At 34.5% G+C, this 15,025-nt stretch overlaps 1 protein-coding gene across 1 annotated transcript in view; it reads left to right on the top strand.

The window, feature by feature from the left end:
• The first annotated feature begins 14,330 nt into the window (after window positions 1-14,330).
• LOC132152457 (parathyroid hormone 2 receptor-like) overlaps window positions 14,331-15,025 on the top strand; it is a 59,905-nt gene continuing 59,210 nt past the window's right edge. The window contains exon 1 of the mRNA XM_059561214.1: window positions 14,331-14,669. Within this exon, the coding sequence (XP_059417197.1) occupies window positions 14,604-14,669 (66 nt within the window). The 5' untranslated portion in view covers window positions 14,331-14,603. The remainder of the gene's footprint in view (window positions 14,670-15,025) is intronic.

Below are 15,025 nucleotides of genomic sequence, written 5' to 3'. Positions count from 1 at the left end.
CACGTCAGCGGTGGATTCCTCCAGAACCAGCAGATGGATTTCCTCGTGATGGAGTAGTCTGGTTTGGAGGGATATGGGACCCACACTATGACGCACGCATCTCCTGCTTAATGGCGTGTGGACTTGGTTGGCTAACGGTGTTGCCGTGGTAGCGAGCTTGAGCTGACGGCAGAGAGCGCCGGAGATGAAGTTGCCGGCTGACCCAAAATCGGCGAGGGCGGAAACTTGAAGAGATATGTCAGCGGCAGTAAGTGTCACAACAGTGGTGAGTGGTTTCATTTGGTATCTTGAAGGGAGAATGGCACTCACCATGGGAAGAGGAGGACCAGGACCAGCGAGCATTGTAGGAGTAGGCCGCTGGCCGAGCCATGGGACTGGCGTGAACGGAAGGTGAGGAAGTGCTGGCATCGTTGACGGAAGTGCTCGCTGGTGTTGGGGATGCAGTTGTAGCCGTGAGTGTCCTTCGGAGTGCATTAACCAGATCTTGAAAGGAGTCCGTGAGGCTCATGCTTGTGCCTGGCGGTGTTGGTCCGGTCTTCTGTTACGGATCACTCGAGTCGGGAGGCTGAGGAGTAACAGACAGAATGGTTTATTGAACAGACACAAGCAGAGGAGCAGGTAGTGTAGGGTGGAGTGAGGGATGGATCCATGCAGGCTGGGATCTTCTGAGAATCGCTGGAGAGAGGTAAGCAGAAGAAGAGTTAGTCCTTAGAGTTAGCATACAGGTAAAACCTTGTCGCGAACGAGACCGGACATCGATTGAGTGTGTGTGTATGGTTTTTATGGTGCTGAGGTGATTGGGTGGTGGTATTCCGGTGAGGGCGTGCGTAGTGATTGCGTGGAGGTGGAACCTGGCGTGTTTGTAACAACATGTATGTTAGATCAAGAGTATTTTAAGCTTAGTAAAAGTTCAGAATGGTCCATGGTGATGATTTCACTGTTACGCCCATATGAAAAAAACTAAACATGTAAATATTCATCAGACTAATGAAACTGTGCTTACAATGAATTTTAACTAGTGAAAAATCTAAATGATTCATAAGTTATGCCTTTCAGTTAATTCATGAACAATTTTGCATGCACAAATTCTGCTCTTTGTGCAAGTGTGAATCTTTAGTACAAAGCAAAACGTTATGTATGAAGCACTGTATAATAGACCGCATGTCCTGATTTTGCTGAGTTAGATGTGTTCCTAGGTCAACATATTTTGTTGACCCTGGGAACAACATTTTACTCCAAAAATTTATTCTTGACCATATCCCTACACCTAAACCTAACCTTAACCATGAGTAATCCCTAAAATCAGAGGAAATGATAGAGGAATGACACTTATGTACAAGCACCAAACAGTGATTTGCATAAACTTCACAAAATCTATAAACTGGTTCTTCAAATCTGATTGATTAATCACAATGTTGTTCCAGAGACAACAAAGATGTTGTGCCAGGAACATGTCTCACTTGGTAAAATCAGGTTCTGCATAATAGACCACCAGTTGATGTCAGTATGTATGAACGACTGGTTGTGTTTTGCTTCCAGGAATTTTTTAGTTGAAAATATTACTCACTGGATGTTGAGTGACAGGAATATAAATGTAATACATTTTAATTAATTGCAGAACAAAACGGACAAGTATCAACTGTGTGATTTTTAAGGTTTCTGTTTGGTTAGTTGCTTGATTTTTGCTCGATTTTACAGACTTTGGGGAAAATCAGAGCATTCTGGAATATTACATCTTATATTCATTTATTTGTTTTAAGGTTGTGCTCTTCCCCCATGGTCCATAAAATGAGATATATTTTTATTAAAACTATGTACAAGATATATGATTAAACACACGTTTCTGTAGGTGGCATTTCAAACAATGATTATTAATATTTGATGTTCATGAGAAAACATCATATATTGATAACGTGAAAATTAACTGTATTCTAGACTTTTTTTCATGAATTTCTGCAAATTCCATCCTTTTTAACTCTACTTCCTATAATTCAATATGCATACATTACATCCCGTGGTTGGAAATTAGAACACATTCTTGGAGCTAGTGAGCAAAGCATGGCATAAGTTGCATTTTTTGAGAGCACAGGCAGAAATTAAATTTTCAGGTTCAATCTAAGGCATAATATATTAATTTCGTTATTGAATATTAAGTTAATAAAAAGGGCAAAGTTTCAACGGCGACATCGTCAAACTCCATTATGGCATCAAACTACTATTGACTACTACTGTTGTCATGTCATAAGACAACATCTGTATTGGAAACTCTATTGCTGTTATTGTTGTTTTAGCGTACACATAACAACACAATGTCATTGCCATAGGAACCAATGCAGATATTCAGTAAAACTACAGAGTGCTACGGGACACACAAATCAGATTTGAACAGTTGCGATACACAGTGTGGACAGTCAGTCATCTATATCTGATTACAATAGGAAATTCACAATAATCGGATTTGCACTGACAGTCTGAACAAGGCTGACAAGTGAATACTAACATCAAATACATGGATCGAGGTCTGTCGTCATGGTCAGATGAAGTTGTAAACAAAGTTGACAAAACATGAAAATCAAGTTAAATTCATGGAGGAAAAATTTGAAGATATAGAGGGAAGGTTTAGACCAGTTTCCAGGCAGTGGAGATTTAACACTCAATGACAGCACATTTATCAAATTTATAAAAGATGAATTATAGCTCTACCTGGATACAAATGCTACCCCAGAGATATCTCAGTTAATATTGTTGTGATTGTGCTAAAGCCTATCTGAGAGGGCATATAATTGCAATTACAAAATAAAAAAATACCATTATGAAATTAGAGCAACAACATAAACAGGTTCCAAATACTGCAATATTTACTGAACTGATCACGGCACATACAGAATTAAATACATTACTCTTTTGTAAGATCGAAGGCAGGCTGAGGTTTACTAAGCAAAAAAAATATGAACATGGCAACAGAGCAAGTAGTCTGTCTGAAAAAGCAACAATCCACGAATATAGAACCAAAGCTGAAATCTAGGAATTCGCCCATTCCCCTAACAAAACAGAATCTCTGAAATGTTTCCACATAGTGAGGTAGATATGTGGGGGCTTGTTTGAATGAGCTGTTTGGGGGTGGGGGGCGTGGCAGAGTCTTACCTTTTATAAACAATATCTCTTTGGATTTGACACTTTCGTTTTTGCAACTTTACAGATTTTCATTATGCACCAAGAGCTTGTAACACTAAAAAAACAGGAAAAATTTTAATCACATTATATGACCCCTTTAAAAAACGTTTTAAAAAACTATGTTGGAAAAGGTAGAAATGTGCATAGAATTTTGTACATATTTATAATTGTGGCATGTAAAATTTTGTTCTGGTGTCTGATTTAATGATCAGAATATTTGCTCTAATTTCCCTTTTATTTTATTAGATTTTACTGTATTTTATTTCTTCTGTCTTTGTGTAGTAGTTTTTGTATCTGGGGCCTGGTTGATTGTTTTGGTAGTATTTGTTATGATTTGCCTTTCTAAAATAATAATAATAATAAATAAATAAATAAAAAAGACACATTAATTAATTTCTTAATTCATTTTCTGAATAGTGCGCAGTCCTGTTTGGCCAAAACCAACAAGGACATGCTATTTCCAAATTCATATCTACAGAACAAGTTTTTTTTAAAATTCCCCTATCCTGCTTTTCACAGCTTTTGCCCTTTCTTACGAAAATATGGATGTATATGATATGATCAGGCTTCTTTTCAGTAGGTGTGTCGGGGATGGGAAAAGAATCATGAAGTCTTTGAAAAGTTGAGATCAGTCAGATAAAAAGAACATTGCTTTCATCGTGATGTGTAGCTGCTTTGATTGACAGTTACCTGCTTGGCTGATCTGAAAGTAGACTGTCACTGGCTTTCTTCTGAAACACCAATGTGTAGGATTGCATGAGAGAGGCACAAATAAATTTTATTTTTTATTTACTTATTTTCTTATTTATTTACTTATTTTCGCACAGCATTTTGGAACGATAAGGAAGAAGTAATAAACATCTCTCTCCTTTAATGATCACTGCAATCCAGCTGCATTGTAGCATTTGATTGTATTTGCAGGTTTGGGTTAGACATAGCATCTTATAACCAGACTTTTGTCGGCATGAAGGTTGGTCTAGATTTCAACTGATTCCAAGAACATCAACACTGACATTGATTCGACCATTGCAGACCACCAGGTTACTGCACTGTAAGTCACTATATATATTCCTACTGCAGGAAGTAACATTATTGGTTGCCTAACTGGCAACGTGGTTTTGAAAATCTGAATATAAATGGGCAGATTCAGGTTTGTAATTTTATAAAATTTGTCAATACTTGTTTGCATATAAATCACAGCATACACTCAAAATAGAAAGTCGTTTTTCGTTGTACCTTGTTGTATCGTTTAGATCGATACAACAAGAATACATGCTAATTTAGATGAATAATGTTTTGTTGAACCAACTTAATAAATTTTAAGTTTCTGTGTCATTTTAACACCTTAGATTGTAAATAATAATGTAAATCATGTAATTAAAAAGATGAATGATCATCAATGCATGAATCAAACTCACCCAACATGCTAAAAGTTTGTTACATTCGTCATGCGTTTTTATTAAATCATTGTATGTGGGCTGAGCGGCCTGAGCCAGATCAAATAGAACAATAAAATGGATCACAGCCACACTATTTCTGTGCCTTGCCCTCACCAGACTCTCTCCGTTGGTCACTACTGCTCCTTTACATATGTTTTTTTAAAGACATGTGTAACTAACTGCTACGAATGGCTGAACACCACTTTAGACAGAAAGTTTCTGTCTGACATGTTAAGTTACCAACCACAATTTGTTTTGTTTGTATTTGAATTTTAAATAAGAAATGGTTGACATCACAATAATAGATTCGCATAAACTTAGTAATTACAATTATCACAGCAAGAGTCAAATATTTGCAAATAATTGTCCTCGTCTGTCTTCTGTTGCACAGAAAACACAGAAAGAATGAACAGAATTGTGTCTACTTGGTAATCAGAGTTAATTTCCAGAAATCAAAAGAGAATATCTAGTTTAATTGCTGCAAAAAGCATTTCAAAGAATTTGCTGCCATAAACCTGGCAAATTTGGCCCAAACAATTTCCTTAAAACTGCTCTTCGCAATAGCCTTCCTCATGCACCTCCTCCATTGTTGTTGTGGCATTGTTGTTAAATAAAAAGACAGACCGTATTACCTATCAGAGCAGGAGAATAATAAACATCATCCTTTATGTAGAGTACATTTCACCATAAGTCTTAATCAAATGTTACAGGTTCCACTCAGAGAATCTTGGAGTTATTTTGAAGTTTCATTCCCTTTCTTTTGAATACAAATGAGCATAAATGTCAGCACAATTATACAATAGGACCCAGTGCGCATAGGAATGTTGAGTGTTTACAGGAACTGCTTGGTTTAACAGAAGTCACAAAACTGTTTGTGGTAAGTAGAACAAGGCTGACATTTTAGTGAAGCAGCACTTGAGGCTCACCAATTATAAAGCAGGAGTTTTCCAAAAATGGTTTGAAGAAATCAAGCAACCCGAGTATGTAATATATATTTAGCGTGCGTATATAATATTTAACAGTACAAATGTCCAAAAGTGTTTCATGTAAAGAATCATGTTTGTTTTGTAAACACACACACACGCACACACACACACACACACACACACACACACACACACACACACACACACACACACACACACACACACACACACACACACACACACACAGACACACACACACACACATATCTATCACATATTCTATCGTCAGGAAAGGTACTTGTACTTTTTACCGTGCAAGATTAGAAACTTTATTTTTCTTCTTGCCAAATTTGCAGACATCCTTCTTACATTTTCTTTGCTAATGGCAAAAAGAAGAGTTTTATGGAATAAGTAAACAATTACGCCTTCTAAAAGACTGCATGAAAGAAAACAAATCCTACATAAGCTGCAGAAGTAGTCCAGGATAATGAAGAGCATAGCCTATTTATGATTAAAATAACTCACATTGCAGAGTGTTGCTGAGAATGCTCCCAGAGATATTTTATGGGAAAATGTCAAAGTAGAAAAAAACCTTGGTTAAAAGTGCAAGCATTCTGAAGCTGAATTTGGAGTATAGTTTAGCATTGAATAACTTAAGGATTTGTGTTATGTGAACACAATTGAAATGCTTTGTTACTCTGTATGTCTCACTCTGTCGTACAGTCATACAGACTGTTCAGGGAATAAGAAATCAAATGCAAATGCATCATATACTGTTTAAAATATCTGACAAAAGAGCAGATAGCAGCAAAACTATCAAATAACAGGTCTATCTAATAAATTATCTAAGCATCTGTGATGAGAACAAACATGAGAATGTATAACACAGACTCTGTATAATTGGTTTTCTGCCATAGACATCTATATTGCCATAGCCTGTGGAAAGCATTCCAATTAGGCTAAGAATGATTACATTAAATATTAATGACTCCCTTCCCCCTTCTTAGTTTTAGCAAAATGTAAGCCACCACAAATTTTCAACCCATTCTCACTTCCAAGGCATCAGAAACTGAAGCATGATCTAATGTCTTTAATGTCACAATTAAAGGAATAGTTCACCCTAAAATGATTTTTTTTGCATCATTTACTCACACTCGTGTCTTTCCAAACCTGTATAAGTTTCTTTCTTATGCTGAACACAAAAGAAGAGATTAGTAACTTGGAGATTTTTTATTTTTTTGTAGATTTCCAATGCCAAAAAATAAAATATGTATAATAAATAAAAAATAGTAATTGATAGATAAATAATTAAAAATAAAATGATCACTTATGACCATTTAATGCATGCATTGAATTTTACTGTATCAAGATCTTGAAACATTGTTTAATCTGACGGTTTGTAATTTTCTACACATTTTAAAGGAGTTTGTCTGGAGCTTCTGAGCTGAAATAAAATTTCTGTCTTAACCTGAGGAGATCAGAGGAGAAGAGAACCATTTATTCTAACAAAGACAGAAAACTGGCCCTCATCATTGAAGGTTACGGGTAAATTAGAAACGTGTTCCTGTGATGGCTAAAAGTAACAGCAATAACATCTGGAGATGAAACACAATCAATCTCATCCATTTTTTTTTTAGAATGACATGGAAACACTCCCCTGCAGTTTACCATTTAGCAGGGATTGCAGATTTGTATGCATCTAGAAGCTTTGCGCACTGCCGTGAAGACCTTTTCAAAACGTCTGACATATCTGACAAATGTAGTCATATTTACATGAGTTTGCCAGCAAGATCAAATTATTCTTATATATTTAGTTATATATTTAATTATTTATTTGTTTATTTTTTGGATGTGGAAAGAGATAATCAGTGTTCCAGGTGTAAGTGATTACTATTATAATTAGAAAGTTATTAAAATTTCTCACAAAGAAGAAATGTATCAGCATAGCTAATTCAACTGTCTTGTCTTTAATAATAACCTTCTTTAATAATAATAAAAAAACATTGTGTTCATTGAATGCTTTCCTCATAGATCATTCACAACAAAGAATGAAACTTTTAAGAGACAGATAATGAAAGTCATAAGAAGCAGATCATGAGAGATTGAGAGAGAGAGAGAGAGAAACAAACACACACACACACACGAGTCAGTGAAAATAGTGAATTGTGCTGAGTTTTTAATTGGGTTTTAAAAGCACAGATGGAGGAGTCAGAATTCAACATATCAGTCTTCAGCATGACTGGCATTTCTGTTGAATGATTTGACAAATATTGTTGTTGATATGTTTACATTCAATTTTAGTGTTTTGCTTGAGGGCATGACTTAAACATATCACTTATGTAAATATATCATCATGCAGCAATGTACTTAATTACAATGATAGTACACATAAAATGAAAGATGTGGAAGTTTATCTGTTTTTTTATTTAAATTTTTTTTATGTTTTTTGGACTCCACTGACTTTCATTATTTGGACAAAAAACGTAAATTCATTTTCGATACATTGAGACTTGGTCTGGGATCTATTAACATTGAATGTTTAAAATGTCTATATCAATCTGTCTTATCCGTTTATGTTTCTAAATGGTTCAACTTTTAAAAAATAATAATTGTTTACTATATTTTTTAAAAAAAATATTTTAATAATTATGCTTATTAATAAATGTAATTATTTTAAATAAATATTTGATCAATTTACTTAGACTATTGTTCCCCCTATAAGTTGACAGATGGTGCTTTTTGGGGTCTTAGGATGCAACATGCAAGTTTCATTACTATTTTATCATTTTTTTTTTTTTTTACTTTACCAGTTGACATCTCTGTCTTTGTTGACTTAACGGTGCAAGGCTGCATCTCATTGCTAGTTTAACTTGATCTCAGTGCTGCGTTCGACACCATAGATCATGACATACTCATAGATTGATTATAAAACTATACAGGTATTCAAGGACAGGCTCTAAGATGGTTTAGATCCTACCTGTCCGATCACTACCATTTTGTTTATTTAAATGGAGAGTCATCTCATTTATCACCAATAAAGTATGGAGTGCCACAAGGATCCGTCCTAGGTCCTCTTCTATTTTCAATATACATGTTGCCGCTTTGTAATATTATTAGAAAATACGGTATTAATTTCCACTGTTATGCTGATGATACTCAGCTATATATCTCAACGAGACCAGATGAAACTTCCCAATTATCTATGCTAACTGATTGTGTTAAAAATGTAAAAGATTGGATGACCAATAATTTTCTCCTAATAAATTCGGATAAGACAGAGATATTACTTATTGGATAAAAAAAAAACAGTACACAGAATCTAGTAGAGTACAGTTTGCAACTAGACGGATGTACTGTTACTTCCTCTACAGTCCAAAATCTTGGTGTTATATTAGACAGCAACTTGTCTTTTGAAAACCATATTTCCCATGTTACAAAAACAGCATTCTTCCATCTTAGAAACATTGCCAAACTATGAAACATGTTACCTGTTTCTGATGCAGAAAAGCTAGTTCATGCATTCATGGCCTCTAGACTAAAATATTGTAATGCACTTCTAGATGGTTGTCCAGCATCTTCAATAAACAAGCTACAGGTAGTCCAAAATGCAGCGGCTAGAGTCCTTACCAGGTCAAGAAAATATGATCATATTACCCCAATTCTACAGTTTCTGCACTTGTTACCTATTAAGTTCCGTATCAGTTACAAATTATTATTACTTACCTATAAGGCATTAAATAGTTTAGCTCCTGCGTACCTAACTAGCCTCATACCACGCTACAATCCATCACGCTCCCTAAGGTCACAAAACGCATTTGGCTCCCAAACTCTGGAATAGCCTTCCTTATAATGTTCGGGGTTCAGACGCACTCTCTCTGTTTAAATCTAGATTAAAAACACATCTCTTTCGCCAAGCATTCAAATAATGTTTCTCATAATTTGTGACTGCAGTTGTATCGGATCAAATGCTCATTCTTATTCTTTAGCTTGGGTTAAACTAATTAATTTTACTTGGTTGGAACATCAGCTAAGCTAATCACGTCTCTTTTTGTTTCTCTGTTTTGCCTTAGGATTTACACAAGCTCCAGTCTGGATCCAGAACAACCCTGCCAACCCTGAAACAACATACAGAACTAATAAATATTGCTACTTACTATGCAATCACATAATAATTCCTGTTAATAATGTTCATCGTCTGGTTGACTACTAAGTTGTCTTGAATTAATTTTTCTGAAAATTCCTATCATATGCACATAAACTGACAGTCACCACTTATAAGCTACTACTAAATATTGTAGAAACTTTATTTTCTGTAAAGTTGCTTTGCAATGATTTGTATCGTAAAAAGCGCTATGCAAATAAACTTGAATTGAATTGAATTGAATTTAATTGAATTGAATTGAATTGAATTGAATTGAATTGAATTGAATTGAACGGTGGCTTGCCTGCTTGACGCACTATTTCCAGTTGTGAATGCACATTAAGAGCTGCACATTTCAACATCCATATAAGTATGAAGCATTTATAAAATACCTGCCTGGTGTTTCTTATTGTCATTTTCTTAATGGTTTATTGTAAATGGTGCTGTGAAAATTTGGATATGAACATTTACAAGAAAAAATTTGTCAAAGGTTTGTGAAGAGAAGCTGTAAGGTTGCTGTGAAGACAATAATAAGGTCTAGTCTGGTGCAGTGCATGTGTGCAAGGAAAAAAAAACTAAGGCAATAGAAAAAGCAATTCAAGGAAATCTTCTGAATGTTGAACTCATTTAACAGTATGAAATTTTCAAGCAGTTCACATAACTTTGAGCAGTTTTGAATTTGTCCTAATTGGGTGGGTTTATTGTAAAAGCTAATTTGGTTGTGTTGAGACAGACATGATATATCCCCTACTTGAGACGTTTTTTTTTTTACACACAAATCCTTCTCAACACTGCTGCCTTTACCAGCAAACACAAAATCTTCAACTTCTAAGATTCTTGAATAAGAAGTAGCAATGTGTCAGTTAAATGCTGCATTGCTGTCAGTACTAGTTCTGTATTGGAACTATTTGCATCTCAAACAGTGGGAGCCCAAAGTCTGAGTCCACTAGTGAAAATGTTTTCAGTTAGCATTTTTCCTATTTAGTCAGTCGTTTCTTAAATTTTTTTTTTTTTTGCAAAACAGTTTGAGTAACAGTTAAAGAAGAATTTAATTTTCAACTTTTTACTTTTAGCATGCAATGTGAGGCATGAACTATGACCTTTTGTTCAAAGTGATTAAAATTTTATTAAAATCTTAAATATTTCTTATTCATTTGAAGGTTTCTTGTTCATCAAAAGGTTTCTTTGGTTTAAATCTTAACAAATGATTTCTATTTAAATTAGATTTTAAATTCCAGCATTTCAGTGTTGACTTGGACTTTTATCTCACTGAATATGTTTTCAAAAGTTTGTATAATTGACACCAACAGATAAAAGACAAATATATTAGTTATTTTTTAATCTGAATATAAGTCAAGTCACCTATATATATATATATACTGTATATATATATATATATATATATATATATATATATATAGAGAGAGAGAGAGAGAGAGAGAGAGAGAGCGCGCTTTATACAATAAAGATTGTGTTGAAGCAGCTTTACAATGTTAAACAGGAAACGTGTGCTGATAATTCAAGAGGACAATAGAAAACAGTCAGTTTATCAGTTAATTCAGTTAATTGTTGATTCAGTGATGTCATCATTCAGCTCAGTTCAGTTCTCTTCTAATAGTGTCTGTGCAGTCAAGTCAATGTCGCCAGAAAATGTGTCCTCAGCTAAGCAAGCCAAATATTTAAGTTGTAAGTTAATGTCTGCAGAAGAAAGGCTTTGATAGGATGATCAGTCTCTTGAAATAATTGCATCAGATGAGCTGCCTTTTATGAATTTTAAACATTGCTAGACTGCACACCTTTCTAGATGGTGCGTGTTGTGAAGCGCAATACTTCACTTGCACGGAGAGGAAATGATTGTTCACTCAATTAGAAATAGAAGATGGTTATGAGATTGTCATGGAATTTTAACTGAAGTTATTTCTCTGAGCTAATTCACATGCAAATCCTTTAGGTTTAGGCAAAAATAAAAAATTTCAACAGTGGCACAAAGAAAATTAAAATCATAGTCTGAATTTTCCAAGGTAGAAAATAATTTTTTTTTTTTAGATTCTTAGATTATTTTTGTATGATTGCAAAAAAAGAGAAAACAAACAAACAAACAAAAGAAAAAAGAAAAAAAAAACCCAAAGAGAATATATTCAGCAAAAGCAAATACAGCATTGCAACAAAAGAACAATAAATATGTAAAATATCGTTCTTTGAACAGCTTGTATTTACAAAAAGATGGACAGAACATTGAAAGAAAGACACTATGTTTCTCCATAGTGGACCACCTTGTACATTTCTTGCTTACATATCAGTGGTGATTAATGATGACATGATCAATATGATTAAGGACATAATGTTTTTTTTGTGTTTGTGACTGATATTACAGTAATGATCCCCACCTGAGACCCAAAGTAATTGGACTAAAATTGTTAAATTGAACTTCCTCTCAAACCTGACAGAGAAATTAACCTGATTTGTTTCCTGTCATCATTCATAACGTGGTTTTTATTCATGTAACATCTCACAAATGTAAATATGCTGCCTTTCATTAAATATTTTTAGCCACTTTTGGATTAAGTCAAATACATCTTTAGCAGCTCAGGGAAAACTGAATGTGTGAGCTGAGTCTCTGAAATGGTTAAGCGGTGGCCTGTCACTTCCTCTTCAAAGAGATTGAATCTAACTGATAAGAGTTATGCTGAATCCTCAAGGCTGCTCTGAATATCTTGTGTGCTGCGAGAGAGAATGTGTTGGCATTTTGCTCCACAGGATTCCTTTTTATAATGGTTAACCATATGTTTTACTACACAGGCTTTCTTTTCTAGATTGATTTAATTTCTTTTATGAGAAAATACTATTTTACATTCATTTTATTGAAATGTGGAATTACAGTATAGTGAAATTAATAAAAGATGTGGCAAAATAAGCGGTCAATTGGGAAATGCACTAGTTGGTTTTTCAGCACCATGGACAGGTCCACAACACAACTTAATCTTATTGCTTACTTAATGTAAGTTTGGTGATTTCTTATAAGTTAGTCATTTAGCTGAACCTCCCTGTGGTTTGAACAATTGGCTACCAAAACATATTTTTAACAATTTTAACTACACATGTCATGCAAAGCCAGCAGTGGCTTAGAAGTTTAGTCTCAAGAAGAGTCTCAAGGTCAGGGACGAATTAACGCACGGGCCTACCGGGCACGTGCCAGGGCACTAGACCAGAGGGGGACCCAGCCGAAATAATGCTTCTCCAGGAGCGCGATTTCAACCGTGCCCCCTCAGGTTTTAAGCAAAGTATATTTTGAATGCAGCTTCCAAAAGACCAAAAATGGCTGAATAATATATATATATATATATATATATATATATATATATATATATATATATATATATATATATATATATATATATATATATATATATATATATATAGTGAAATTATATATCAAATATATATATGTATATTTGATAAGATTAGACCGTTCAGTACGTTCAGTTCAGATGAGTCATCGATGAAAAGCCCGTGTTTTGTTCTGTGTGCGCGCTCGCTGACTGAATGCTGCTCTCCAGAGAATTATCTCATCATAAACAAAGTGCAGATGTGTGTACGATGTGTGTAAACAGCTTCAATGATTATAATGGGCGATGTTGAAAGTGCTTGAACTATGTCCAGCCTGAAGTTATATATATTTTTGAAAATGCAAATATTATTTGCTCTCTTTATGTACAAACTGTTATAATTATTTATTATTATTAAATTTACATTAAATAAAAAGTCAGTAAAAAATATTTTATGACATGACACCCATATCTAATTAAAGTTAAAAGACGGTTTTATGCATAGGCTAGTTAATAGATTACACTAGCTAATATTAGGCTACGTTTCCCATAGCCCATAAACTATCATGATCTATAAAGGTGCAAAATGTATTTACTTATATTTAAGAATTGTGATGTTTTATGATATAATTAAGTTTGGGAACATTATGAATAAAAAAGGGACAAAAGATGAGGCGGGGCTTCAATCAGTCCGTGCCCAGGGCACCGCTGTGTCATAATCCATCCCTGCTCAAGGAGAATAAAGAGACGGACCCTTCAGATTTTCTTTATTTATTTTTTTTACAAAGAGGTTTGGAATTACAAATTGTTAACTTTTGACTGAACTCTCTGTTAAGATTATTGAGAGATTTGAAATCCATAATTAGTAGAATTAAATTGCAAATGATCAGATCAGATCTTTCATTTATTGATATCCATTGCATAACACAATGAATCATTTATCTTGAATCAACTTACAGAAAGTTGAAGAAAGTTATTTTTCCTGTCATTATCTCGGCATTTCTCTCTCAGCTCTTTGAAGACATCACGAGTGAGCGCTCCTTTTTACTGCCTCCGTGTTTCTGTCTGTATTGAGAGATGAGCGGAAGAAGAACTAGTTCCTAACTAAACTACACAACTCTTTGATTCTGATTCATTTTTCAGATAAAAAATTAAAAAAGAAAGCACTAGTTAAAACAATTAGTTTCGATATTATTGATGTGAGAATGACCGGTCCTCGCGATAAATCAAATACTATATTTTAAGATCGATCCGCTCTTTGAGACGAGAGGAGCGTCTCTTATTCAAGCGCTTCATCTCACTCACGGTGAGTCAGTCAGCAAAACTGACCGAAGAGGTTTCTTCGTGGAGTAGGCAACACCTGCAAACTTTTCAGCTGCTGAATGCGATGTGAGCGCGCTGAACTTAGTAGGACGTCGACGCCTTGAGATCCTGTGCTTTTTATCAGACATTGAAGAACATATTTCGGGGAGATTAAACGATGTTTTTCAGTGATGGCAAGAGTAGATCATGGTCGCTGGGGGGTGTGAGGAGATACACAAAATCTTAAAGGAAGAGGACTGCTTGTTTATCTCGACAGAAGCATCACCTCAGAATCATGAGGGATTGTCTCCTGTGGAACTTCGCCAAAGTGATTCTGTTCTGGACATTAGTTGATGCTCAGGTAAGAGCTGGGTCTTTACAGGGGTGACATGACAACGTTTTTTTCTTTTTTCTTCAGATTAACCCGTTAAAACACTGACCAAAACAACTTAATAGTGCATATACATATTTAAGACTTGTTTTGTGTTACATTATATTAATTCCTTTTCAGTTTTTTTTTCTAAATGATTATGATAAAAAATTTCTTTAAAGAAAACGATCTGAAGAAATTACGATTTGATTTGACAGAAAAAATGTAAGCCTGTGAATGTTTGGGTAACACTTTACAATAAGGGTTATTAGTTAATTTCTTTATTTAACATGAACTAAAAATGAACAATACTTATAAAGCATTTATTAGTTTTAGTTAATGTTGAT

Source organism: Carassius carassius, chromosome 11 (genome assembly GCF_963082965.1).
Source record: "Carassius carassius chromosome 11, fCarCar2.1, whole genome shotgun sequence".
Taxonomy (NCBI): Eukaryota; Metazoa; Chordata; class Actinopteri; order Cypriniformes; family Cyprinidae; genus Carassius; species Carassius carassius.
The sequence above is the reverse complement of the archived record's forward strand: the minus strand, read 5'-3'. Positions and strand labels throughout refer to the sequence as shown.